General features: G+C 51.0%; 1 protein-coding gene across 3 annotated transcripts; it reads right to left on the reverse strand.

Moving 5' to 3' along the window:
* Window positions 1–203: 203 nt before the first annotated feature.
* On the reverse strand, window positions 204–21227 carry CSF1R (colony stimulating factor 1 receptor). 3 transcript variants are annotated; one of them, XM_080554832.1, is made up of 23 exons: window positions 21141–21227; window positions 20785–20898; window positions 20223–20433; window positions 14744–14989; window positions 13647–13931; window positions 13001–13137; window positions 12082–12241; window positions 11359–11548; window positions 10083–10198; window positions 9736–9856; window positions 9250–9434; window positions 8533–8645; window positions 6380–6506; window positions 5794–5898; window positions 5369–5479; window positions 4927–5089; window positions 4257–4354; window positions 3992–4110; window positions 3129–3251; window positions 2899–3010; window positions 2511–2610; window positions 1789–1894; window positions 204–1618 (listed from the first exon to the last, which is right to left on the reverse strand). In XM_080554832.1, exons 2-23 carry the CDS (start codon window positions 20818–20820, stop codon window positions 1487–1489), a joined length of 3096 nt encoding a protein of 1031 aa, XP_080410958.1. In that variant the 5' UTR covers window positions 20821–20898; window positions 21141–21227; the 3' UTR covers window positions 204–1486. The 3 variants fall into 3 exon arrangements, with proteins under 3 accessions (XP_080410958.1, XP_080410959.1, XP_080410960.1); XM_080554833.1 differs by lacking the exon at window positions 21141–21227 and adding an exon at window positions 20982–21121; XM_080554834.1 differs by lacking the exons at window positions 20785–20898; window positions 21141–21227 and having other exon boundaries at window positions 20223–20382.
* Between the last annotated feature and the right edge of the window lie 5876 nt (window positions 21228–27103).

Here is a 27103-nt window from a genome sequence, read left to right on the forward strand (position 1 = left end):
CAGAGCAAAGTGCTTTAAAACCTTGCTTTTAATGCTTTTGTTTTTGGCATTACATAAGATTAAGTGGTTTTGAGAACTGGTAATGAGAAGTGTGATGAATTGGCACAGAGCTGTAGGGTATGAGAGGATGGGCCAATATGTCACACTTGCTCTGATCCATTTACCTCTGAGAACAGCCCTTAAAGCCCTGGGAAGACTCATTCTGTTAAACATATTTTATTCTTTATAATGCTGACAGGTAGAAATACATTAGTATTTTATTTAGTAAAGAGGAATGAATCACTTGGTGTTAGCATGAAAACAGGTTTAATATAATCTGAAGTGGCCCACAACATAATTGCTCATGATCTGATGAGGGCCACGTACTATACAGTAGTTTTGTCTTGCTGTCATTTTTCTAAGCCATGTCAGTGCTTGTATTTGTAATGCTGATCCTTTACCCACTGGGTCAGGTGAAGCTAAGAAGGTTCATTAGCTACTTCTGATAGCTACACAGGACCAGGTGGCTGTGGCATTAGTAACCCCAAACAAGGGTGAGATGAGAAACAAGTTTAAGGGCATTAGGCCCTAGCTTATGGAAAAAAAGTTACCTCAGCTGTACTATTAAAATACACTCAAGAAAATATATATCAGAGCACGTCTGTAATCATGACAAAGGCAGTGAATTGCTACATGTTTAATAATTCAAAGGTTTTGTAGGATATGATGATCATTTCCAGATCTGTTTAAGCTGCCATTCTTTCCTGGATTGGGATTGTGTTCAGTGCTCCTGTGGGAGAGCACCTGTTGCTCCTGTATTTTGCCTGAGAAACAGCTGCCCCTCTCTCCTGTTACTGGGGCAGGTAAAGTTCACAGAGCCCTGGGCTTGTCTCCTTGTTGCACTTCACCCAAATAATCTCTGCAGAAGCATCAGCTGCAGAGAGGTAGATTGTATGAGGAAAGCAAGAGGTTAATACATATTTAATGCTTAGTAGAGGCTTTACCTGTATCTAAATGCTTGCTCTGCAACATCCAGGGTCAGGCAAAGGGAAGAGAGCAGGACCACCCTGAAAGAGGGCTGCCCCCGGTGTGAGGCAGTTCCCACCTCAGGATTTACTTCAAGATGTCCTCATAAGACACAAGGTGCAGTCACACGAGCGGCTTTTGGAAATGTCTTTGTAGGCTGCAACTAGTACTTAAAAAACAAAACCACCCCCTAATCCCCTTCAGGGGTGGTGGTGGGGCAGGTGACAGGGACCTCTGTACCTTGTAGAGTTATTAGGGTAAGCATGCTTCGTCTCTATGCTATGCTTCAGATAGGACTTTCGAGACCCCACGGTAAGTCTTAGTTTTGAATCATCCCAGCACTGTTCTTTCAGCGAGGGAGTCAGTAACACTCATACTTCAGAAAGCACAGAGAGGAGAGCCAAAGCAGAAGGCATCTGTGCGGAATCATGCACTCTGCAGAATGGGGAGAGCAGGGACCCACCCTGGGCAGCGGTACCAGCTAACAGAACTGATAGTTGTTACTCTTAAGGAGAGGCTGGCCGCTCTGCTCTTGTTCGCAGGACTCCTCGCAGCAGCCGGAGGTGTCGCAGCCACTGTCTTCCTCAGCAGTGGATGGGAGGTTGGTTTGGTCCTTGAAAGCAAAAAAGAAAAAAGTGTTTCAGTCCCTGGGGAAATCTGGATGCCTCTCTTTTCCCTGTTTCTAAGCTACTCCCATCAGTTAAAGGTAGGGGATGTCACCACAAAAAATCGTGCAGAAGCTATGTTGCTGTAGGGAGAAAGTCCCTCCCCAAAGGTTCTCACCTGTTCCTTATGCACTTCCAGTTCTTTCTGAATAAAGCAGCAGATTTGGTCAAAGGTAGGTCTTTGTGTGGGCTCCAGGCTCCAGCATGCTTGCATGATGGTGTACCTGCGCAGCCAAAGAGGAACAGAACTGTTGCAATGCTGCTGAAGAGTCTGCACCCCCAGGCTACTCACTGCAGCATAGCAGGGTGATTTGCTTTGTATTTCAGGCACTTATCTTTGTTCTGTTTTCCTGTCTGTAAAACCCGTGGTTGGTGCATGGGCAGTGCTCCAGGGGAAGGAGAGCACTGGAGCAGACAGCAAACTTTTCCAGTCTCCTCATCTATCTGCAAGAGGCTTTATGCCTCAGTATTTTTCCTTTAGCGCAAACTTACTTCCCTTCCTGTAAACTACTCAGGCTTGTCTTCTTACAGTCCTAGAGTCAAAAGCAACTGACTGAAAATAGAAAAAAGCTGCCACATTCAGAAAGGTAGAGATTACATGAGCTCTGCCACCTTCCTGTCCAGAAATGGGGAATATTGGGCCAAGCATCATAACTGACTGCCCCAGGTCTTGTTCTACAGGAGGAGGGAGAAACCCTGAACCCCAAGGACAGACACGTCGAACCCAGGGCTTGCCTGCCGCTCTGTGACCAAGGTTCCTGTGCTGTCTCATCACCCGCTCCCCATAAAGCAGCTCCAGCCACCCTTTCACCCTTTCAGATGCTGCATGCATCCACTCACATTTCCAAGGGAGCGAAGTCGGGCCTTGCCATCTGGTATCCCTGCTTCACCATGCTGTAGAACTTGCTGTTCACCACCATGCCAGGATATGGACTTTTACCTGTGACAGAAGCCAAGGTGGCGCTCAGCTCAGAGGCTGCAACACCCTAGCCATGGGGGGTGGTAAGATGTAGCCTGCAGAATTGACTGAGCCAGTGCTACTCCTTCTCAGGGAGTTCTGAGTTAGAGCAAATCATCCCCCTGGAAAACGAACGCAGTGTTTTACAGCCCTGATTATCCTAGATTTCTGCCAACCTTCCTTCTTTCTGGAAAACTTTTCTGCAGAGACATTAAGTTAGTGGTAAGCTATGGAAAACAAGAGAGGCTTGCAAGCTTCCCTTTTCCTTACCAAGTGAGAAGATCTCCCAGAGAAGGATGCCGTAAGACCACACATCACTCTGCACCGTGTAAATGCAGTCAAAGATGCTCTCTGGGGCCATCCACTTCACGGGCAGCCGGGCCTGGAAAAGCAGAGTACTGCAGACTGGGCCAAGCTGGCAGCTTGTGCTATAGCCTGTCCTTCGTGCTCCAGTTGCAGCCACGCTTGTACCTTCTCCTGTCCCCATTTCAATTACTTACATTGCCTTTGACAACGTAGTTTGAGTCATTCATGATGTCGCGGGCCAGGCCAAAGTCACAAATCTTGGCTACTCGTCCGTCTGATACGAGCACGTTCCTGGCTGCCAAGTCACGGTGGATGCACTGGGGAGAATAGAGCACAGCTGAGACTCAGCCCCTGTCCCTCAGCAGTACCAGCTCATTTCCCTACAGCCTGGGGCTGCCACCATAACAGCTCTTACAGAAGCAAGGGGAACATGTACTGCTTGTAAAGCACGTGGAAGAGGCCCTATGTCCTGGACAAGGAGTAGGGGCTCTCCTTTCAACCACTTCTCTTGCAGTGCTAAAACATTTCAGCCTTTCATGCCCTGTAAGTCAAGGGCCTTCATCTTCCCTGTGGGGGCAGACTCAGAAGCAGAGGCTGTTCACAGGGCGTCCCCCTGTGAAACCATCATACAGTTGCTCTCTGATACTCTAAATGAGCCAGCTCTGGCAGATAGCTCAACGGCCACTTTCAGTTCCCTGTCCCTGGGGCAGTGGGAAGCTGTCAGCGCAAGAAAGCTCTGCATCGAGATTCCTGACCTCATGTAAAAGCTGGGGGGGAATATTGGGACCAACTAGCACAGCCCTGGCTTCCCCCTGTAAACCTGCCCTGTCCAAATCCCATGGGAAGCACAGGCTCCGAAGGAAATACCGGTCACCACAGCCCAGCGTGTCTGGACCCAGCAGATGGAGGAGAAAGGCCTGTTTTCAGCAGCAGCTTGCTTGGGTTTGGCCACCCTATCTAAAAACCTCGTGAGCCCTGTGCAGGATGGCAGGCCCCTGCTGGCTGCACTGGTGTTTCCCTGCGGGGTGCTGGGCGCAGCTGTCCTTTTGGTACTCACGTTCTTTGATGCGAGGAACGCCATGCCCTGGGCCACCTGGCTGGAGAACTGGAGCAGGTCGGAGAGATTGAGGGGCCGGAGGTCCTCTCTGGTTTCAACTTCTTCCTCTGAGCTCTTCCCTGAAATTCAAACAGCGGCTTTAGAGTTGCTAAAAACATGGTAAATAACACAAGCTATGCTGTATCCCAGTTTCCTAAGAGCTAAGCCAGACCAAATGGCCAGACTGAAGAAATCATGCAAATATAGGAACGGGCCTTTAACTCACCCCTGGCTTGCGCAGAATCTGATGATGCTGAAGATGATGCTGATACAGGTCTCATTTCAACATAGGTTTCCAAACCCTGGCTCGCAAAGCCACTGTCACTGAGTCAGAGAGCAACAGAGACGGAGGCAGGCTGTTAGCAGCCTTCCAGCAGTACCTTCTGCCCTTCTCCACATCCACTGGGTGCGGAAACCACATCCCTGCCTGCAGGAAGTGGCTTAGCGAGAGGCTTCAGGGCAGAGGGAAAGTCAGCGCTGAGACTGATTCAGAAAGGGGACCTAGGTGCCCTGTGGTGTGGGGCTCCAAGTACTGATCCCCTTTCGCAAAGGGACTGCCACAGACTGCTGAGGGGTCCTCAGCCTTGTGCCATATAAAATTCAGGTGTCCAGCAGTGCAGGAAGCCCAAAAGTTCTGTTTCCCAGACTGTGGGACAGCAGACTGAAATTAAACCTGGATCTATTCTGGGGTATTCAATAATTGCTGTGAAAGACTGAAAAACTTGGAATGGGAACCAACTGCATGCACCCCCAGTGGCTTTGGCATCCTGGTCTTTGGCAAGTTCCCAGATCTTTGGCCTTAACCTCTGCCCAGCACAGCCCCCTGCACACCTCTCCCAGCAGACACCCAGGCCCCGTCTTGCTCAGCCCTGAGGCCACCAGAGCTCTGCTCTTACCTGCGGATGTATTTCTTCTCCAGGTCAATGTTTTTGTAATCAGCAGTGCTGTCCAAAGAGGTGTCCAGGGATGAGTCCTGGATAATTATGGATTCAGCTTTCCTCCGCAGAAAATTCAGCAGGTCTCCGTAGCGACAGTACTCAGTGATGACAAGAATTGGGCCTGGGAGAGAGGCAGAAGGGGTTTGTTAAGAAGTGACTGTCCTGAGGACTGTTTTCCCTTGGAAACCGATCCCTGGAGGTGGCTGGGGCCTGGAAGAAGCAGAAGGGGCAGCAGAACCCATACAGCACATAAGCATGTCTGGAAACGGCCGGCCCACAGACCCTTGCAAAGTTATAGGATCAGAAACCACCACCAGGATCACCAGCTATGTCCGGTAACAGCCTCGGAGGAGCAGGCCACAAGAGGGTTTTGTTGGGGTGCAGGTGTGTGGGATCCTACCTCCATAGGTACACGCTCCCAGCAGGTTAACGATGTTCTCGTGGTGCCCCAGGTGACTCATGATCTTCAGCTCAGACATGAGCGCCTCCTGCTCATCTGTGTCCGCCGATGCTGCAAGGCAAGGAGAAGGGCTGTGTGAAGGTGCGAGGGGCAAGGAAGAGATGATGGGGATAACAGAAAAAGGCATCAACAGAGAGATGGAACAAAAGGAGACATGCAGAGAGGAATTTGTGTCCTCTGCTTGTACCTCTGGCCGCATGTCCACAAGTAATGGCAGCAGTGAGACTCCAACACCCAGTACTTAGCACAGAAACATCTAGAAACCCAGGTTTTGCAGTCTGGGAGCACCAACATGTGAACACACACTACATCCTGCCCAATAAAACCTGGGGGATTTCAGCCTTTGCAGGTTGGCCCAGACTTACACTTTAGCATCTTCACAGCCACTTTGAGGACCGAATCTTCTTTGCCCAGCCCAAAAGCGGTGGCTTCTACCACTTTTCCGAAGGCTCCGGCTCCGAGAGTTTTCCCTGCAGAGGGAACGAATGTGCTTATAAGATGCTTTCTAAAAAGAAATTGAGCGCTTGTCCTGCACACAGCTTTGAGGAGGAGGTCTGACAGGTGGGGGTTCCTGCAGGGCCCAGACAGGATGAGTAATCCTTAGTCAGAAGGTGGTGAACGTCTAAGGGGAACTCTTCTGCGAGCGGGGACGGTATGAAAGAGGCCAAGTGCAAACAAGGACTCACAAACTGTACACATTAAGGAATGACCCCAGGTGTACGAGGAGGGACATGATCCTCTCGACATTTCTCAGAGCTATAGAGGGCTGAAGGTAGGTTGTACCCTAGCATTTGCCACTCTGTGTGGAAGAGAGCAGCAAGGCCGGGTTGACAATGTTGCTGTAATGTCTGGCTGCAGCTTTGGATGCTGCTTGATTGCTTCAACTTTGTCCTTTGGAGTATTTAAGCTCTATGGGGCTCTTCATGGGGGCCAGCAGGGAAGGTTTCTTACCAAACTGGAGGTTATTCCTGGGAAACTCCCATTTCTCATTGTATGGCAGCTGAGTGGGATCAATAAAGATGTAGTTATTCCCTTCACAGGCCTCAATGATCTTCCACCGCACCTGGTATTTAGGTTTCTGTAAGGAAGAGATTCCAGTTATTCAGTGTTACTCGAGTCCTGAGCATTCCCCAGTCCCTGCAGGAGCTGTAGCTCTCACCCCAGGCACAGAGGGAAGCTTTAGGTTTAACTCCATCAGATATTTCTTGCTTTGAATCTGGGCTGAATGGGCAATGTTCAGCCTAAACATCCTAGCCCCTTGGCTGTTACAAAGTCCCCCCCAGTCCTCACCCATGTCTGAGGGAGGCCCTCTTGCATTTTTCATTTAAAGCAGCCTGTTGCCCTTGCTTGGGACAGCAGAGCTGGGAAAGCCAGCGTGCCCACAGACCGGTGGCTGCGCAGCGCCCAGCTGTGCCAGGGGGAGATGTCCCCACTGCGTCTCCTTCCTCAGCACCCCGGGCTGCTGAGCGCTGCAGAACAGCGGGGCTGGCCCAGCCCTGCTTCCCTTGCAGGGGAAAAAAATGGAGAAATAGAAGTAAGAATTTCTTCTCTTTTCCATGAATCTCATGGCAGAAGTAACCAGGCGAGGACAGAGAGAAGCAGCACCAGAGCCTGTGGGCAGAAGCAGCTGCCAGCTTGTGCTGGGTGTTGTCATTCACGCTGCGAGGGCCGGGGACCCGGGCTGGAGGCAGAAATACAGAGGAAGGCAGTGAAAGAGCTTGGCACGGGAGCACTGTGCTTGGCCTTTGCTCGCACAAGGAGGCACGCCTGCAGCCCAGAGGGGCAACAGTGGTCTCAGGCACGGGGAAGTGTGGGTGGAGTGACCATGGCTGTGATGAATCATGTATGTCCCAGCTACTGGGAGGTGTGTGCGGACATGCTTCTCCTCACCACTTCCCCTGGATAGCTGCAGAGGAGGATGCAACCATGGGTAGATGCTCAAAGCTGGGTTTGCACAGGCATGAGAGACAAAATCTGAGGCAAACAGATCTCCTGCAGTTTTGATGCAAAGCATCTGGTTCTGTTTTCTCTCCCACGCTTGCTTCTTTGCCTAAGAGCTGAACATGGGAGGCTGCAAGAAGCATAGTTTCTGGTGGGAGGCTGCAAGCAGCACAGCTTCTCACGGAGGTCCCTCATAAAAAACACCACATGCACTAGGCATATGCACTATTGCCTGCTCCTGGAGGATGAGTATTATTGCTTTCGGCTCTATAATTCCCCTAGCATTGCAATAGCCAGTTCTGGCTTGAGAAGCCCATATGAAATACAAGATTTATAAACATATTCTGATTTTCTTGGGCTTGCAAGGCCTTCCTAAAAGCTGTTTCTTCAGAGCTGTGCTTACACATCCATCCGTCCCTCTTTCTTTATGGACTACTGGCCTGTGAAACTGCAGGTGCTTGTTTGGTAGTGGGCTCTGCTGGGTCTTTTGACAACCAGCACCAGAACTCTGCTGCAAAATTTGGAGCCTTTATGAGCTGTCGAAGGGAGAGTGCCAAAGAACCGAAAAAGAGGCGATTTTCACCCACTGATGAAGTAGAAGTGGCTATTGATTGGTGGAATTTATAGAGACAACAGAGAAGGAAACCAATGCTAAAGATGAGTCTTGCAGAGAAAACGGAATAAGTTCTTGTATAAAAATAGTGACCAAGTCTTCCTGGAGACAAACGCCTTCTAACATCAGCCTGTATCCCCATAAAGACAGCTTTTTATAAAGCAGGGAGAAGAAAAACTTAGATGAAAGTTGCAAAACATTTTTTTTTTCTAGATAATTAAATCTGTATATTCATGGTGACTAGAGCAAAACCAGTTGCAACTGACAGCACAGAGGGAGCACCTTGTCTGGCACCAGGCAGTGTCTGCGCTGATTTCTGGGCTATGAGGCTGGGGGACCAGGGAGGGAGAGGCCCATGGTGCATGGTGCCTTGCCCTGCAGCGGGAAACTCCTGGCAGGGTGAGAGGCAGTGGGGATGAGGCAGGTAGCCTGGCTCATCTTGCCTGGTACCACCCAGCAGAATACTTCCAGCGTGTGGCTGCCAGCTGAGGCAGCGTGGGCTCAGGCCGGGCTGGCCACGCAGCCCTCGCTGTGTGAAAGGGGGTCTGACCTGGTTGTACTTGTAGAGGAGGAAGAGTAGCAGCAGGAGCAGCAGGACCAATGTGCTCACGCAGGTGGAGAGAATGGGACTGAAGAGCTTGTTTGGAGGGGCCATGACATTTCCTGGAGGATTAAAAAAAAAAACAAAAATGGAGATAAATAAACACTCCTGTTTCACTCCCTGACGACCCATCTCTGAGAGCATTTTACCCAGCCATTCGCTTAGGCTTCCCATACAGGCAATGCAACGCAGCACTGGCCTCAGAGACACCCAAAAGAGCTGCTGGAAACCAAGGGAAGTTCTTGATACAAAACCCAAGGGTGCACCAGTCCCCCCTGCTGCATCTCACCTTCCACACAAACAGCACCAGGAGCAGAACAGGTGCTGGTCTGGCTGCCTCTGGACCAAAACCTCTGCAGAGACGCAACAGACCCAACAAAAGATGCAACTCCTATACTCCAGTGGGCTGAGCAACAGCCGGCTGTGCTGCCGCGGTTAGAAAGCTCTCATGGCACAGCTCAGCCTTTGGCACAGGCTCTGCCCAGCCAGCAATTCTCACGTGGCGTGTAGGAGTAGCAAATGCCAAAGCCTCCCACCTCCTGTGAGGACAGAGGGCCTGCGGAATCTATTCCACCTCTCTAACAAGACAGTAAGGATTTACGTATAGACAGGTCCCCAAAAGCCAAATTGTCCCCCACTCCAATAGGCTGCAAGTTGGTATCTTACTGACGACTGAGTGAAGCACGTCAGAGGTGTTCCCCTCTCTGTTGACAGCCACACAGCAGAAGGTGAAATTGGCGCCCAGGTCCTGGAATGGGAGGACGCTCTCCACCTCCACCTCTTGGAAGGACAGCATGTTCACCACCTGGGGACTGGAGTCGTTCAGAAGCAGCTTATAGTCCTCGTTGTACCTGCAGAGACACCAAGCAGGAGAAAAGGAGTGTTTCTCCGCAGTGCAGTGGCTCGGAGGGACTTGGTGCCTGTATCAGGCTAGGGAAGAGACACTGGGCATTAGGGCTGCAGCTCTGTGAGGCATGCTACTCTCATCCCAGTTGAAGACCTCTCCCTGAACATAAGTAACGTTACTGTTACTGAACAGGCCAAGCTGCTTGCAAACAAGCCCCTGTGGTGCTGCTCAGCAAATGCCAGCATTGCAAGGGCAAGTGCACACCTCAGCGTCTTGTGGAGCCCAATATCTTGAGTATTTCTTACCTGTCAGAGTAAGTGGGGCACTGGTACCACTCGATGCGTGGGGCAGGGTAGCCAATGGCTATGCAGTGAAGGTTGCCGGAGTCATTGGCTGGCACCCAGACATAGCAGACCCTTGGAGCAACTGTGGAGGAAGGCAGAGAAACAGCAAGTGCTACGACCAGAGGAAGAGTGCATTCCCTGTGCTCTGAGTTACTTTCTGTCTGTGGAACCCCTGTGCTCTGCCCAGGTTTGGGCTGGGTCCCAGATGCAGAAATTCTCTCCTGTGGGCACTGGGCTGGAGGTGCCCAGGAACCCGACCCCTGCTCAAGGCAAGCAGGGTTTAGGAAGGGGCAATGCCAAATACTTACATTTCACAGAGATACTGAAGTTAACTGATGCTTTGGTCTCATTGTTGACAGCATAAAATGTATAGAGACCTCTCTCTCCTTCCTGCAGGCGGTTCAGGAAGAGCGTGTTGTTATACCTGCTCCCACAGAGAGAAGAAACACCATGAAGAAAGCGGTGCTGAGGAAACTCAGGCACTCGGACAGTTTTTGCTCAGTGAGTTGCAGCTGTTTGCTGTGCCATGGAGTGGGTGAACGCTTCCCAACACTTCCCCAGCCCATGAGGGGAATCTGCTGCTTTCTTGCTTCTCCACGGGAAGCAGACAGTGTCTGATCCTACAGCACTGCTGAAAAGCTCTTCCTTGGAGGAAAGGCCTTTTGCCACAATGTGCAGTATTCGTAAAGTCTGTGGGTGGGTGAATGCTCAGAAAGGAGAGTTTAACATCTACATCTTTGCTTTGGAAAGGCCAGAAGACACTGGTCCTCCTGTCTTTGAGAGGAGGAGTTATTCACTTGCTTAGCCCATCAAGTTATGGTCCCAAGTGCCTCCTCCTCTCTCCCCAGCACATCTCTCAGACCCCAGTGCTTAGCCCATCAAGTTATGGTCCCAAGTGCCTCCTCCTCTCTCCCCAGCACATCTCTCAGACCCCAGTGCAAGTAAGAGTTCACCCTAAAGCCATTATGCTTGCAGAGTGACAGTTCCTCTAGGGGATTATTTTAGGTTTCTAAAAAAATGAAAGGGAAATTGCCAAAACTCCACAGTAAATGGGATAATTCTCTTTCCTTCATTCTTCTTCTGGCCTCAGCTGGATGTAGGCTTTGGAAGAGCACAGCTATGTCCCCCCATTAGGTCATATCCTCATAATGATGTATCTGGCTTCTCCTGACATGAGGAATATAGTACTTCTTGTTATATACACCCTCTGGAGCACAGCGCATGGGACAGGTCTGAGGAGCAGCAACGGAACTCCGTTTTTTGTTCTGCGTACCCACCCCTGCAATTTCTTCTTGTGGGGAAAGTGCGAACTTGAACAAGACCACAAATGCAATAGTGACTTCCACAAAGTTTTCTAAAGAGAAAGTTGTTAAGTTAGACAGAGGTGGTGTCCTCCTTGACCTGATCAGACCTTCTCATTGTGGTTTGCTAACAATGTTGGAAACAGAACACAGAAGGGCAAAACAGTTCCCCTCTTTAAAACCAGTCTTCACTTAGCCAGTAGCAAGGGGTCTGCCTGTCTCACATGGAAAGCATTGTTGGAAACATGCTGTGGCCAGCGTAGAAGAGAGAGAGAGCACATACCAGTTGTTTCCAGAGATCATTTCGCCCACAAATTTGGTACTCTCTGAGTTCTTGAAGGGGCTTTTGTGCTCCCAGTGCCAGCTGACAAGTTTTGGATAAGCCTCAATCTGGACCTGGAGTTTCAAATCTTCTCCCAAAGCAACTTCTTGGCTGGTGGCTTGCACTGGGGTCAGGAGTATGTAACCTCTCTCTGCAGGATGGATGAGATCATGACCATCAGCAGGCATATCCACAGAGACTTGAAACAAGCTTACACCAGCTTCATAAATAACCATTGTTGGAAAGAGCAGCCTCAGATGGGAGACTGCAGGAGGGAAGGAGGCATTACACAGATTGCATGTCTCATGTTTTCAAAGAAGTACTTTTAGGAAGTTGTTCCTTTGTCATGCTGGCTCATATCACACTCTACCTGAGGAGAGCTGGAGAATCTTACAGAACTTGCATGGGACAAGTTTTTTCTTTTAAATTTGTTTATAGACACACAGAAATTGATAAGAGCTTTCTGATTGTTCATCAACTCCAAAAAATGTCCCCCTGCTCCTCAGGACAAGAAGGGAACACCTTTCCTACCATCTGCACACTTCTCACATTAGCCTTCGTGCACAAGTGAGAATGGTGTTTCTGGCAACACAACTAGGAACAAGCTGGAGGGAGAAGCAGCAAATGCTCAAAGCTAGGCATGGTTTAGTCCACACCTTCCTAGTTTGTGGGGGAAGTACCCACCTACTACGCGAAGCGTTGTCGAGGCATTCTTGAATCCTGCTGAGTTGTTAGCTATGCAAGTGTATTTCCCACTGTCTTCCAAGGTCACCGCTGGAATGGACAGGACGGCATTGATGAAGTAGTTCTCATCTACAAAGGTAGGGATTTTCGTACTCCTGACCTGTCAGGCAGAGAGGAAATACCAGTCACTCGGAAGCAGAGAGGTTGTTACTGAATTATATTTATAACAAACATACCCACCACCCTCCATTCTGGGCTACTGAGCTTTGTTATAGAGCTCTTGTCACTGAAAGCCATCTGCGTGGAGACCAAGAGGTGTATTAAACCCAAGTATTCAGGGCAGATATTCTACAGCAATTAGGGTCACACCGATTGTGAGCCTTCTGACTCCAAGTTGCCCTTACAGTATGTGATCCAAACATATATCATATATGTTGATTTCAGCTCCTTAATAAAGGCATCACACAGAAGGCCATCTAGCAAATCTTATCCTCTAGCTATTAAAAGTCAGCACAACAGACAATCAGAGATTTTGAAGTGTGTTCCCTTTCTTCACCCTATCTTTTCTCTTGGAAGTCGTTTGTTTTGAATGTTTGCTTCTTTATAAGCCCTGGTGGGGCTGAGTGGTGAAATGGTACCTTGGTAGGTACTGCGGCTTCTGTTCAAGGAACTCATGTGGAACAACATACTTGCCTTCTCTCTTGCAGTAAGATCCCAACAATGGGCAAGTGTTTTGTAACCCTACATCACCCAAGGGAAAGGATGTTCGGATTTCTACAGCTTGTTTGAATAGCTGCTTTGGCTGGGCAGTTCAAGGCTGTGCTGCAGGTGGCTTGGGTCTGGGCTGTTCTTACCACCCTATGGCTCCTCTTTTCCAGAAAAGTCCTATAACCCCATGAAGTCACACACTTTAACTTACATTCTTTGCTGCTGTCACCCATTTGATGTCATACTTGTGGGACGGAGAAATTACTCTGCAAGTGACTTCAAAAGGTTCACCCACAATTCGCACATGGTCTATTGGCTCCATCGTCACTGATACAGGCTTCTCCAGTGCTACAAAAAGACAAGCAGGGAAAGACTCAACATCAGCTAGCCCAGTGACACCATGTGCTTTGGAGATTCCCCAGGGCTTGGCTACCGTCTCCTTTCCATCCTCTTCAATTTCTTTACACATGCCCTCCTCCTGCCCTTTGTGCACGTGTCTATGGGAAGCAGTACAGGCTGGGGAGAGCACAGCAGCTTGCACTGTGGGTTGGAAGGGAAGGAGATCCTTGTGCCGTGGTTACATCCTGAGCATCAAGGCCTGAGGACATCAGAGAGATGCATGGACTTTGTTCTGTGATAATACAATAATCTGAATACTGGTGACCTCACGGAGACACACCTAAAGGAGACAATTTGCCAAAAGCTGATGGAATTTTACCTCCATTAAATACCTTTTAAGGATCGCAGGTTCAGAAAGTCTTTTCTACCACTGGCTAGGAACTTTTCCTTAACTATCTACTGCGACCAACTTAGCTATTGCTGTCCCCCTGAGGACAGCAGCAAATGCAGTCCTTTACCTTCTTCCACAATCAGTCTTATTCTTGGTGACTTCTTTATTTTTCCGTTTATCACTGTTTGGCATCGGTAATAGCCCTTCTGATGGCGTTGCACATTGTATAGTGTTATTCCCTTCTCAGTGCTGAAAGAATAGTTGGTTCCGGGTGAGAGAGGAGAGGCGTCATCCATTATCAGCGTCACTCTGGATCCGTACTCAGGGGCCGTGATGAGGCAGGGGAACTGAGCATTGCCACCTTTGTTCACAGGGATGCGGAAATTTGGGGTGTACCACACATTATCGGGATCTGTGAAGGAGACAAGGTAAGCCAGAGAACAGGATCAGAAAAATATGCTTTGAAGCTTAGAGACACATTCCAGCAAAGCTGAGTTTCCAGCTTTGCTGCTCAGTGGGAGTTCAACGTTGGGGCAACCCTGCTCAACGCCTGCCTGACTCAGCCTCCAAAAACTCACATGACGAGCCCAATTCCAGCTAAGGCATTTGAGGAGAGCAGAGCAAGAAACTCACAAATGTGCATAGATGAGAGACTGAGAAGTATGCTCATCCCTAATTAAACTTTTTGTCACGATGTTAGTTTTGTTAGACCTTCAGCTTCCCTGTACAGGACAGTATCGCTGTACAAAGGAAGAGGTGAACTCAAATTGTGGAGCTAGCAGAACATAAATTCTGAGATAGAGAAACACTTGGGTTTCAGCTTACATTGTAATGACATAGTTCATGTGACTCTCTTCCTTACCAAAGGTACTAGCAATACAGTTCTCTGATTTCCAGGTCTCGCTGTATATTTACAGCACCAAACAGACTTTCATCGTTGCTTTTTCAGGAAGGGAAGACAAAGTATATGCAGGAAAATCTCCAGGCCATTCACAGAAGTGCTTGATAGAGATGCCCTGTACCCTACCCCAGTGCTCCAGCCATGGGCCCCACTGCATGTGGGTTTATATGGTTGTGGGTGAGCCGCTGCCCTGCTAGGAGCCTGCACTGCTCCCCCAAACACACACACACAGCCACAGACATAGAGGGGGCCTGTGCGATGGCTGTGCTCCCTGAAAGGGGGCCATTCTGCCAGCATATGTGGGAGGAAGGAAGCACGGTTACCTCGCACGAACAGATGTATGGATGCAGCGTCCTTGTCACTGCTGTTGACGTAAGCACACGCATAGGTGCCTGTATCCATGTACGTGGCCTTCGGAATACTGAGCGTGCTGCTGGTGTGGTTGGTGGACGTATGCTTCTGGGTGTACCATTCAACTTGTGACTCTCCCGAGCAGCGCAGGGTGACTGGGTCACCCGTGTTGACAACCAGAGCAGAGAGGTTAGGGCTGATCACTGGGGATGCTGAGCCTGCAAAGGAAAGAAAAAGTGAGGATGTATAAATGATCCCTTTTAGGAAGCTCTGTTGGAGCTCACAGCGTTGAGTATGGAAAAGCTCAGCAACAGGAAGAAACTAGGTTTGGGATGCATATTGGCATTTTGCCTCACTTCATTCTTCATCACACCAGTCCAATATGGCCCGATACACCAAGTAATGAACCTCAGGGAAGTGAGGAAACTCAACAACTGAACATTCAGAGCACTGGGAGAGAAGTAAGAGTCATCTGGAGCTGATTAGGCCAAATGCGAGCTTGAAAATTGTTCCAGTTGGGTTTTGCCTATTTTTGCAACCATTTTCCTTTTGTGGCAGAGCTAGAGCTACTACATGAATTTGGTTAGCCCAGAACACCATTTGCTGAAGTTTAGGCCAAGCCCCACGGATGGGGCTGTTTTTGTTGCGTCAGCGCTGTGATGAGCTGGAACAGGCCTGGAGAGCAGCAGAGCAGCAGCTCGGTGCATGCATTTTGGGAAGCCTGCTTTTTGGTTGCTTGGCAGTGGATTTTGAAAGACACCTACTTATAATCTATAGAATCAGTGTGTTTTCCTCCCTGTTTCCACCAAAACATGGTGGAGTGAGTCAACATTATTATTCATGTTTGGTGGTGGGAAACCTAGGCACAGGAAAGCAAACAGCTCACGCAGGCCCACAGCCGTAGTCGCACACGTTGCTCGCCAGGCCACGCTGACACTGGCATGGCAGCCCCACGGGATTTCTGACGCCATCTCTGCCCTGAAGATGTCTTCCCCGCTGGCTGAACAAAGGGGAACCAGGCTCCCACTCCAGCCAGTAGTGTCAGAGGGAAATATTTTTCCCCATTTTGCCGTGTCAGCGAGTTCTTTGAGTCACCTCCTATATTTAGGGTGGGGGGAAGTGAGAAATGAATCAGTGCCACAGGGCTGGGGAAGAAACCGTACCACCACCCCCACGCCAGGCCTTCGGGGAGGACAGGAAACACATTGCAAAGGGCTATCTGTGCTCGGGGGGCTCTGCACCCCCCTCTGGCCCCCTTCCAGGGCTATTCTCCCACTTCTGCTTTCCTTCACGGTCGCTAACCCATCCTAGCATCTTAAAGGAACACACACCACGGTTCAAATAATAGCAAGCACAAAGAGAGCTGCCCAGTTTATGAGTCTACTGCCCTCAGTACAGGAGAGCAGTGCAGGCAGGGCTCCTCCGGGGTGGGAAGAGTGGAAACAAAGGCTGAGTCTGGTCTTGGGATGCATCAAACTCTGTGGCAGACACAGCTCTGGACCCACCGCAGCTCTTTGGTTGCATGATTTGTTGTCCAAAGGAACACAAAGGCCGTAACTGATCCTGAAATGGGAGAGGGCAAACTGCCCCTGTAAGGCCACCATTAGTCCAGCTGCACTTACATCTCCTTCAGGGGAATGCAGAGTAGGGCCCCAGTGTTACAGCTCTTCAGCCTCCAAACCTGTCACGAGGAGGAGAGCAAGGGAAGACTGCTCGTGGACATACACAGCAAGAGTTCAAGGCACATCTCTTCCCAGGTTCTGCCTCGGAAGGAGGACGCTCTCCCTGTGACACAACTGGCAGAAGCATGCACCCATCCTCACGCAGCTCACAGCTCTCCCTTGGCGAGGAAGGCAACATCCAAGGCACGTGTGTCCTGTCCTACCAGCTGTGCTTGGGGCTTTAATGCCAGAGCCCATCCACCAGCACTCAAAGAGCATCCTTTAAGCAGTCAGGGGCTGATGCCTTCCTCCAGGCAGGGAAGGGCCAACCTCAAGGCCCTGGGGAGCTTTGCCATTACATGGCAGTGATGTAGTTGCCCAGGGAAAACCCAAACAAGGCCCAAATCAAACTTGCTGGCCCAGTGGGAAGAAACAGAGGACATGGAACATGGAATATTTGACATTCTCCCCCCCCCCCACCTTTTTTGTGAGTGAGACACTTCTTTCTATGGAAACAGGAAAAAACTCATTTATTTCCAAAGTGGAGAAAAACATATCCCAGATTCCTTTGCAAAGCCACATTTTCCACATATCTGAGCTACAACATTCCTCCCTCTTTGCTAATCTGTTTTCTAGGAGGCCTGACATGTTTCTGCTGCTTTTACTCTGTCACTGGACACTTTTGCCTCACCTCCTCCCTGCTTTAGCTGTCCCTCCCCATCTACAGCTGCAGTGGTTCGATGGGGCAGCCAAGCTCTGACTGGGAGCTGCATTCCAACCAGCTCATGGGCAGACCACGGTGTAACTGGTGCTTGGTGTGACCACAGCAGAAGGACAAGAGTTGTGTCATGCAGTGTCCTTGCTGTCATCATCCTCCAGTTACTCCCGAGATACTTATGGTACACTCCATAACACTGTGCAGTGTAGAAGCCGGCAGCCTTCAGGCCATCACCCCAAACTCCTGCCAATGGCACAGCCACCACACAAGCAGAGTAAGGATGGATGGGGCAGAGACACTAACTGCAGGACACCGCCAGGTGAAGGCCACCACAGCATCCACTCCTTTGTGTGCACTGGGGGATGAGTCAGACCCGTGGAGCCTTTTCCAGAAAGGGGAAGAAGGGCTGCTGGGGAGGCTTGCTCCCTGCTGACCACTGTGCAATCTCGCACGAAGCCCGAGGATGTCTCTCTGCCGCTCCTCGGCAGCTTCCGCAGCGCTGACGGTAACTGCTGGCCGAAGGTTTTACCACAGTTAGGTTGTGTAACCATGACCGCCAGTTACAGCTGCAGGCTCCATCCCTGCTTCTCCCATCCCAGGGGAAGCATTACAATACTCTCCTGTGGGTTTGGAAATGGTGAGGAAGGAGAAGTGGAGGCTGATAAGACCTAGAGGCTCAGGAACCCTGCCACAGAGACCTGTCATTAGGACAGGACCCGAACCTGGATGTCTGAGGACCTGGAGGGGGACCCATGTGAGGCCTCAGCTCCCCCTTGCTCTCCCCTCAGTGATGGGAGCAGGAGGTGAAGTGCTCGGTCTCTGAGGACACCTCCAGAATCATCTACAGTATCTGGGTGGGGGGATGCTCAACACATCTCTGCCTTGGGGTTCTACTTCAGAGGCAGAAATTTATCCACAACAAGAAAGCAAAAGAACCCCCAGAAAGATCTCTCAAGCTGGCCAAGAACACATATGAGCTGCTCAGGTTTCAAATCCTTGCTCTGCTTGATCTTCAGCTGGGATTTGAGCCCATGACATATCTCCAGCAAGAACCCAGACTACAGTGGTTGCACCACATCAGTCCTGGGTACGTTCAAAAGATGCACTTGTGATCCACAAGGCAGGAGAAGGAAGTCAGTCAGGCTCCAGCTTGAGGCTATGGTTTTGGACAGCCTTGGCATGTTGAGGCTTTGTGCTGCAGACAGCCAACAGCCATGGTACTCAGACAAGGGTGTCTAACACCCTGCCATGGCAGACAGGGCCTGATGAGGATGTCACAGCTGGTGACCTGCATTGCCCAGTGCTTCAAGGAACCTTTAGAGACATCCTGACAGATAGTATGATCTCACATACATACATTATACATGCCTAGTTCCTATGATATTAAAAAAATAAATTGCTTCTACGAGCCAGTCTGAGGATGCGCTCTTCAAATGCTTTAGTGAGGTGACTGGTGGGAGAGCTGTCTGCTCCCACACCAGCACTTCTGCCCAGTCAGCTAAAGTCATACAAGATGTAAACATTCAGAGCCCTGTGCTCAAACCAGGGCACGATAAGAAAATCTTAAAATCTTTCCCTCCAAAATCAGGCTGTTGAGACTCCTGCAAGTGAGACAAGAAGCCTCACTAAAAGATGTTTAAACATAACTGCTCCTCAAGAGTCAATCTGGAGCTGCTGGGACTGGAAGAGAAAGGGTCTGAAGCAAGAAACAATCAACAAGTAACTTGGGACAGACGCCCTGAACCAGAATCGTAACAAAATGCTGCAGCTTTCAAAGCCCAATTTCCAGTACAGCAGACCCAATAAACGCCTGCACAGTATGTAGGAGACATGACTTAAAGTGCAACAGCAAGAGAGATTCACAGTTGCTGGGCTGAAAATATGAACACAGCAGCAGCTCAAGAGGGATACGCTGCTTGTCAGTTCTGTCCTGAATGCTTTCCTCAAAGGCTACCCTCCCCCCACCCCCCCCACCAGAGGGTCATGGTAAGGGGAGTAAACTCAAGAGGAAAATTAAGCAAAGAGCCACACAAGATCTGGGAGATTATCGGTGCTTAGACACAATACTAGTAGTACAGGTCTCAGCATAGGGGCTGATTTCTGTTCAGTTGCAAACCTCAAAATAGGCTTAGCGACTTTCTTGAGGTTGATGGGTTATCACCTCTTGGCCATCTCTGTAACCTCAAAACCCAGTCACATTCACCTTCCCCTCCTGGTTGCCTGAGTTCTGTTTGTTTCCATCGTAAGGGCTAACGCCCAGCTCTACACACGTGCCAGCACCTCCAGAGGACAGCAACCCCCAGACATCTCCAGCCAGGCGTGGGATTGACAGGAAGGTGCTGATTTAGCCGATGTTCCTGACTCTCACCTATCAACCAAGCACTTCCATCTCTTGCCCAGTTTGGACAGAGGGTTAAGAGAGGGATTCCCTCAGGACACTTTCTGCTAAGCCTCATCTTCCTCCTAGCCCACCCCCAGACTCAAAGAGGGGGAAGTTTCTCTTTCCCATCTCCCCACTGCCAACACTTTCCCCCCTCCATTTACACCTTTCCGTATCACGCCGCCGTACCTCAGCAGTGCTGCAGGTAGCCACAAGTAAGCTGTCACACAGCTGGACTCCAGGGCTGCACAGACTAGCAGCACACCCTTTTTTCTACAACTGCCCTCTCTGGTGCAGCAGCCAGCTCTAGACGGGAGCTGCCCCAGCCACGTCTGCACTAAAGGCCAAGCTGGTGTCTCTTACGAGCCATGGGGCAGACCTGTTCCCTTGCCTGCTGTCTGCTCTCGCTGAGGCTCCTTGAGGCAGCCCAGCTTCCAGGAGCAAGGGCCTTTACATTCCACAGTGAAATTGTGGTAGATGCAGCCAGGATCCTGGTTTCACCCTCCACAGGCAGGAGCTGAGCGCCCGTTAGTCCAAACCCAGCATCGCCCCCTCCCCAGCCCCGCCGGGGCCATCTCCCCACCCCACCCAAGGAAGCACAGAGCACCCACAAGAAACCCTCACCACATCCCAAAGCTGCCCCAGAGAGACGCAGTGACCCCAGAGGGCTTTGGGCGGCTTGGTGGACCTACCGTGCCAGATGCTGGCTGCGGTCAGCAGCAGCAGGAGACCAGGGCCCATGTCCCCGGGGACCACAGCGTCCCCCCAGGGAGCGGGGACGCGGCTGGAGCAGCAGGCACCTCTCCTCGCAGGCGCCGTCCCCAGTTCTCCCTCAGCAGGAGCTTCTCCTTTCTGAGTTGACCACAAGTTAAGAAATTCCTTTTTTTTTTGTTGTTTTTGTTGCTTGTTTGTTTTTGAAATGGGAGGGGAAAAAAAAAAGACATGGTGTTTTGCGACGTCACCAGTGACAAACCCCCTTCTGCTGCCAGGCTGGACGCCCACAATGTGCCCCTGGGCCCGCCACCACCACCGGGGCCACCCTCCTGCCACAGGCCCTGCCTCAAGTGGGGGCTCAGCCCCAAACCACCCCCCAGGGCTAGTGGGGGCTGTGATACTGCACATGGCTTGGGGGCGATCCTGAGATAGTGGCTACAGCCACCCAGACCCCTGGGCACGGCTGCGCTCTCATCTCTTGCCTGGGGACACAAGGAGATGGGCTGGGACCCCCCTGTGTGACAGGGGACTCCATTTTACCTCAGGCCTGGTGGCTCGTGATACCTTCAGGCCCATGCAGGAATTTGGTGGACTCCCCCACAACCGTCCCACAAAGAGGATTCAGCCCGGTGCAGATCCCAGGTGGGAAAAAACCTGTAAGGACAACAAATTATTTAGTTTTAACCAAAAGCACAACCCCTGGCACAGAGAGGGGTCCTGGGGCCACATGGGCTCACCCCCAAGTCCCGCTCCAGCACTGTGCTGGTGCAGGATCACCTCCACCACCCTCCCCAGCAGGGAAGCACGTTGGCGTCTGGCCCCACAGCCCCTTCCCCTCGCCTATCCCCATCTGAGCTTGGGGACACATGCGGGACCCTGCCATTGTGCCACCATACCCAGCCCCAGGCTGGAGCACACAGCTCCTCTAGCACCAAGAGACAGCCACAGAGCTCATGCAAAGACCCTCCCTGGTCACAACCCCCATCTCACCCAGCTGGTGAGGAGGCTTTTTGAAGCTTTCTTCCAATTAACATCCTGACAGGCACCTGGGAGCATTAATGAGGCACTTTGTTAACCCTCCCCTGGACAGCACACTCAAAATAGAGGGTGAGGGTAGGACTGAAGCAAAACAACTCTCCTGGGGATGGTCAAGTCAGCAGGACATTGGGGAAGATGACACGTGGTGCCCCTTGCTCTTTGCTCAAACACCAAATAACCTCGTGCCGCACTCCAAGTTCATTTCAGTTCACGGCAGCACTGGGTTGGGAAGTTATGGCCACCACCTGCCAGCGCTGGCTAGCGCAGCTGAGGAAGGTCCTGTATGGCCACCTCACCATGCTGCTGTCCTCCAGGAGGTGACAGGGACATTGGCTGCAAAATATAGGCACAAAGGGCCAGGCTTTACCAAAGTGTCTGCACAGAGTGGCTGTGGAGCCTGGACTTGCAACTCGAAGGTGCCAGGAGTGCTCCTCATACCTCTGCAGACCAGAGGGGAAGGGGTTTGGGGGTCTCTACAATCATAGAGGTGCCAGGAAGACAAGGTCTTGGGGCCAAGAGATGAGAGCATGGCTGACTGTGCTGGACATGACTAAGAGTCATGGGAACGTGGAGAAAGCTCTAGGTTTTGGCTGGAGTGATGGCTGGAGAGCAGGAGGGAGTCCAGAGAGAAGAAACTGCAGTGCTTGGCCAGAGAAGATTTCCTCTCAGCAGTTTTTCCTGGCAGGACACGGAGAAGGAGAACACAAAGTGGAGGCACCGTGGTGTGCTGGGGGGCTCCTGTCCAGGGCTGGGGCCTGCTGAGTGGCTGAGCCACAGGAGACGTCTGCCTGATTACTCTTTCCTCCTTTAGAGCCAAAGGGGCTTTTTAAAGGATGTTTGTTTCCCTCCTTCTCCTTTTTTTCTTTTTCTTTTTTTTTTTTTCTTTTCCAAGAACAAATGCCAGCTCAGAGAGAACTGACTCACCAGTGTGAACAAGTATTAAACCAGACAGGTTTAATTCAGAGAAGGGAAACAATCTCTTAGCCTCCCCTCTTGGAGGAAGCTCCTCGTGGAGCCTCTCCAATGGCAGCAGTCTGCAGGTGACAAGGCACAACCTGTGACACGGGTCCCTGGGCTGGGCTGTGCTCACCTGGGGATGCTCAACCTGGTGGGACGGGCCATCTGCCAGGGTTCCTCCCTTGCTGGTGGCCATCTCTGCCCACCTGCAGCCTACACCCCAAATCCGGTGATCCAGCAACAGCAGTGCTACAGGGCCTCTTGTGACCAGACTGCTCTGAGCAAGGGGCAGGGATGCTCACGGAGGAGTTGCAGCCTCACTTGACATCGCTTGATGCTCAGAGATGTCAGTGGAGGCCCCCAGGGGATGTGCTGGGAGTTTTGGGGTGGGGAAAATGCCCTGCTAGGAGTTCTTACGTCCTCATTCCCAGCACTGTGATCCAGTCTTGGTGCATCTCTGCATGCAAAAAGTCCTGCCAGGCAGGGACTGGGCAGTGGGCTCGGGGCTGAGGTCTGCCAGCTCCCCCCTCCCTGCTTCCTCCCAAGCCTTTGCTGCAGCCTCTGGAGACAAGATGATTTTTTTTATCCTGCTGATTCAACTTCTGGAGAAAAATGCCCTGTTTAGCTGTCACGGCTGAGCTGTGCCAGGTGACTCAGATCATATCTGGGGAGAATCAGCCTGAGCTGGTCAGGCAGTATGCACACCTCCTCTCTGGCAAACCAAGCAGAGCCGGGAGCCCAGGATGGGCTGTGTCAGCAAGGGGAGCCTTGCTGGGGCTTGGACGTGCCTCCTGCTCCAGCTGATGCCCTGGGTCTTTGGGTGAGCAAAGGGCGTCCAGGAGCTGAGGGAAGCATGACTGCCACCACTGGGGACATGCACTGTGGCAGCACCATGCAGCCTGAAAACAAGGTCAAAGTCATCTTATTTGAACCTCAAAATCCCCTCTGTGCATCAGCCCCAGCCTTTCCACACGTGTAAGTCAGAGCTGGCTGCAAGCAGCTCTGCTCAGCAGCTTGGGGTCCTGCTGGGGAGAAGCAGTTTGAGTGGAGCCACAGAGAGGACAAAACTTTGGGACGGACTCAGGAGATGCCTGTCTCCCGTGGGGCTGGGGACCGCAGCAGTCTCGGGGAGGTGACTGGGGGAAGGTGGAGGGGGCAGGAGGAAAGCAGGGGAATGCGGGGACCTGAGGGAGTGCTAATGCATCTTTAAAGGGTATCAGCTAATTCCTCATCGCAGAAGGTTGGGAGGAGAACCCAGCTTGGAGGAGAGCCTGCCGGTGCCCTGCCCCACTGCTAGCCACTGTCTCTCACTGCCCCGAGTTATTAAATTATGTGGAAATTTCACGGGCAGTGTGGTGTCCCCCACCCAGCACTGTTCGGTCTGGCACCTCCCGTGTCCATCCCCTGATCTGAGCACGGACCCAGCAACGGAGCATGGTGAGCCCTTGCTGGGGACTTCTGGCCCAAACCTCAGGCACTGGGGATGCAGATGGGGCCTGTTCCTTGTGTCCTTCCCTCTACTCACTTCCTTCCATGGCAGCAAGACCCACAGGCTGGCCAGTTACCAGAATGCTGGAGCAGCCCCTGGCGTGTGTGCAGCCCCTGACGTGTCGAAGCCCCTTTTCCTTACCACATCTCTGGGCTCAGCTGCTGTCTTGCTGTGCTTCTCTCTGCCTGGCTCCCAGCTTGGCGTTTGCTAAGCACTGGGGTCATGCACAACGTATTAACATGCTTAGCTTTCACCCACAACGTGGCTAAGCTGTATTCCTAACCCCATCTGAGCAGGAGCAGGTAGCATCAGCACAAAAAAAAAAAAAAAGAAAAAAAAGGAGAAGATGGCACTTTCCAAAAAGAAAAACATCTTTATTTTTAAACTCTTTCTTTAAAAATGTATTTGTAAAAGTTTACGGCATAAAAATAATATCTCATGGCTATAGAAGTGACATAGTACAAGTCCTACAAATACATCTGTAAACCTAGGAAAATGTTAACTCTTTGGTACCTTAGTCCGAACTCTGTTTTTTCCCTTGCCCTCAGGGTGGTTTCTGTCAGGCAGTGGAGGCAGGAGCTGTTTTAGTTCAGAGATGCTGCAGAGTAACAGCGTGATGCCAGCCAGCCAGCACTGCAGGAGGGGGAGATGGCAGAGGGCATGCTCTGGGCAGGCTTTGCAGGTCTTTACTGTTCCAGTGCCATCCGTGAAGGAGGACAGGACAGGAACGATGGGACGCTGCAGACCTCCCAGCACAACCTTCCCTGCCTCCTCCCACCCCTGCAAGTCCCATCTCTGAGAGCCACTGGGGCTAAACTGGAGCAGGTCCCTGCCTTTGCTAAAGCCATCTGGATCCATCTTTGCACGTTCCAGAGACTTCAGCACCGAGGGAAAGGTGGGAGCTACGCTTGGGAGCCCAGCACCCTGTGTGCTGACCCATGAAATCTGGCCTTGGAGCGACAGCTGGCCTGCCGGGGGTGCCTGGATGTCCTGTGCTGTGCACGGCCAAGTGGCCACACTGCTGCTGGGACCGGAGCCAAGCACCGAGCCTGGCCAGAGCCCTTCCTCGCACCTGCAGGTGGGAGCATGGGGCTTGCCTCCTTAGCACATTAGCTGACATGCCATTTTAGAAAAAAGCCCCCAGACGGAGATGTCTGAGAAAGCCCCTTGTGCAGGTCCGCCCAGCTCTACACAGGCAGACCTCGGGCTTCCCCGCAGCCCAAATCCACTGCCCAGTACCCTGCTGAGTGGTGCTGCCTGCCCCAGCCCGGAGCCCTGGCAGGGAAGAAGGGGAAGAGCCATTTCTGGCTTCTGGCTGACTTCCCCCGGCCGCACATCTGCACTGCGCTTCTGCCTGCACGCCCCACGGGGCTCCACCGCAGTCCCCTTGACAGGTGAACAGAGACAATTTAGTTACAAGTAAAGTCCGCTGTGCTCTAGATTTCTTAACGCAACACAAACAAACACTAAACGGGACACTCTCACTTAGAAAAATAGCAACACGTTCAAACTGAGAAGGACAAAAGGTTGAAAACCTGCACACGCATCGATCTGAGAAGCATCTTAAACACAGAAAGACACCAGAGTGTCGCTTTAGTTTCTGGGATACACGTAGGTACGTATGAAATAGTGACTGGCAGTAGGATTATGCATATACTGGTGCTGATAACGATGTAACAGCTGCAGAGTAAAATATAATCTACAGATAAAAGATATTGCACTAGAGGTGGGCCCAAGCTGTGGCATGTGTCCCTTTGGGGGGCACTCAGTTTGGGTCCACCTCTAAACACGAAAACACACCCAAACAAAAAATACTGATTATCAAAACTAAAAACCCAGAGGGGCTGGTTCCCTTCAGAATCTCACCGGAGAAACCGTGGCTGCAAAACTGCTGGGCCCAGAAGAGAAAACCGTTTCTGCTGGCCCTTGCCAGGACTGGAATATCGGACACAGAGAGAGGGGATGGGGGCCGCATCCGTCCCTGTGGGGGCTGAGCTTGCTTGGGGGCTGCTGTAAGCCTCAGCCTTCCTAAACCCTGTCTTTGAGGAGAGTTTGCCCGGCTTGGGCTGCAGGGGTGTTTAGCATAACGTGTTGGCAGGGTGGTGGGAATAGTCGAGTAAGGGTGGGGAAGTACCGCAAAGTGCAGGAGCCGGCCCTTGCAATGCCAGGCCCAAGGGCAAATATTTGGTCACACCTCTCCAGAGTGCAGAACAGTACCATATGCAAAGGGACTGGCGTACCTGTTTTGAGAAGGAAGGCGAATCTGACCCCATCGGCAGCCAGAACAAGTTTTGATGTGAAGAATAATTGGGATAAACATACCCATGGGATAAAACGCAAAGGGGAACCAAGTGTAGCTAATGCCCAGCTAATAGGACAGGATACCTGAGCTCCCCCACCAGGGAGAAGAAATAGTTCTCCTCTTTCAGGACTGTGGAATAGTGTTTGATAGTGGGAAATTAATAATTCAGCTGTACAAGATGGAGTTATTATAGGACTTGTGAAGTGAATAAACAAATAGCCAAATGAAGGGCAACAAGGAGTTAATTGATGGGGAAATCTTTGGGCTGGACGGAGGTAGTAAAAGTAGCTCTCTAGGGTTGCTCTTGATGCCAAAAATATTTAATATTTTTATTAGTCAGTCCAGCCCAAAAAATAACAGTTTCTTAATGAAATGTGCTGGATGACCCAATGTCTGGAACAGCAGGGAGTATCTTGGTTAGAAATGCTGGAAGAGTAGAAAGAACTAGGTGCTAAGGTTGGTCAGAGGATGACTCCAAACTACCAGTATGTTGTGGCTGGGAAAAGGCCAGCATTATCCAGAGCAACACAAATCCAGTACAGACCAGAATGTATTAATGCCCTCTGTGAGGTCTAGACTTGACCTTACTGGAGTACTGGGTATTTCTGGTCATCCTTGGCAGAGAAGGACAAATTAAAAATGGAGCTGGTGCAGACAGGGGCTATCAGGATGAACCGATGTGCCACCCTATGGGCTCAAGTTGCAGCTACAGGCATCCTACCAAGCACCTTACATGTCAGAAAAACAGAGTGGTCTGACCCTGAGGGTCTCACAACTTACTGCTTCTCCGCAGTTAGGATCATTTCTTGAACCACAGAAGATGGCTCCTTCATTACAAGCAGGAGGAACTAGCATGGAAAAACAGTTGTCATTCACAGCGTGTTTCCTACAGATGATGGGGAGTCTGACCATGAGGGCTGAAAATATGCTCCACCAGCTGCCAATAAAAGTGCTATTTCTTATGTTCACATTTTAACAAGGACATCAGCCCGTGAAATATCTGCTCCTCTTTTAGTTGCATAAATGACAGCATTGCAACGATAGACAACTTAAGACAGAAGCTGTTTTGCTGG

Source organism: Anser brachyrhynchus, assembly GCF_964034855.1.
Source record: "Anser brachyrhynchus genome assembly, chromosome: 14".
Classification (NCBI taxonomy): Eukaryota; Metazoa; Chordata; class Aves; order Anseriformes; family Anatidae; genus Anser; species Anser brachyrhynchus.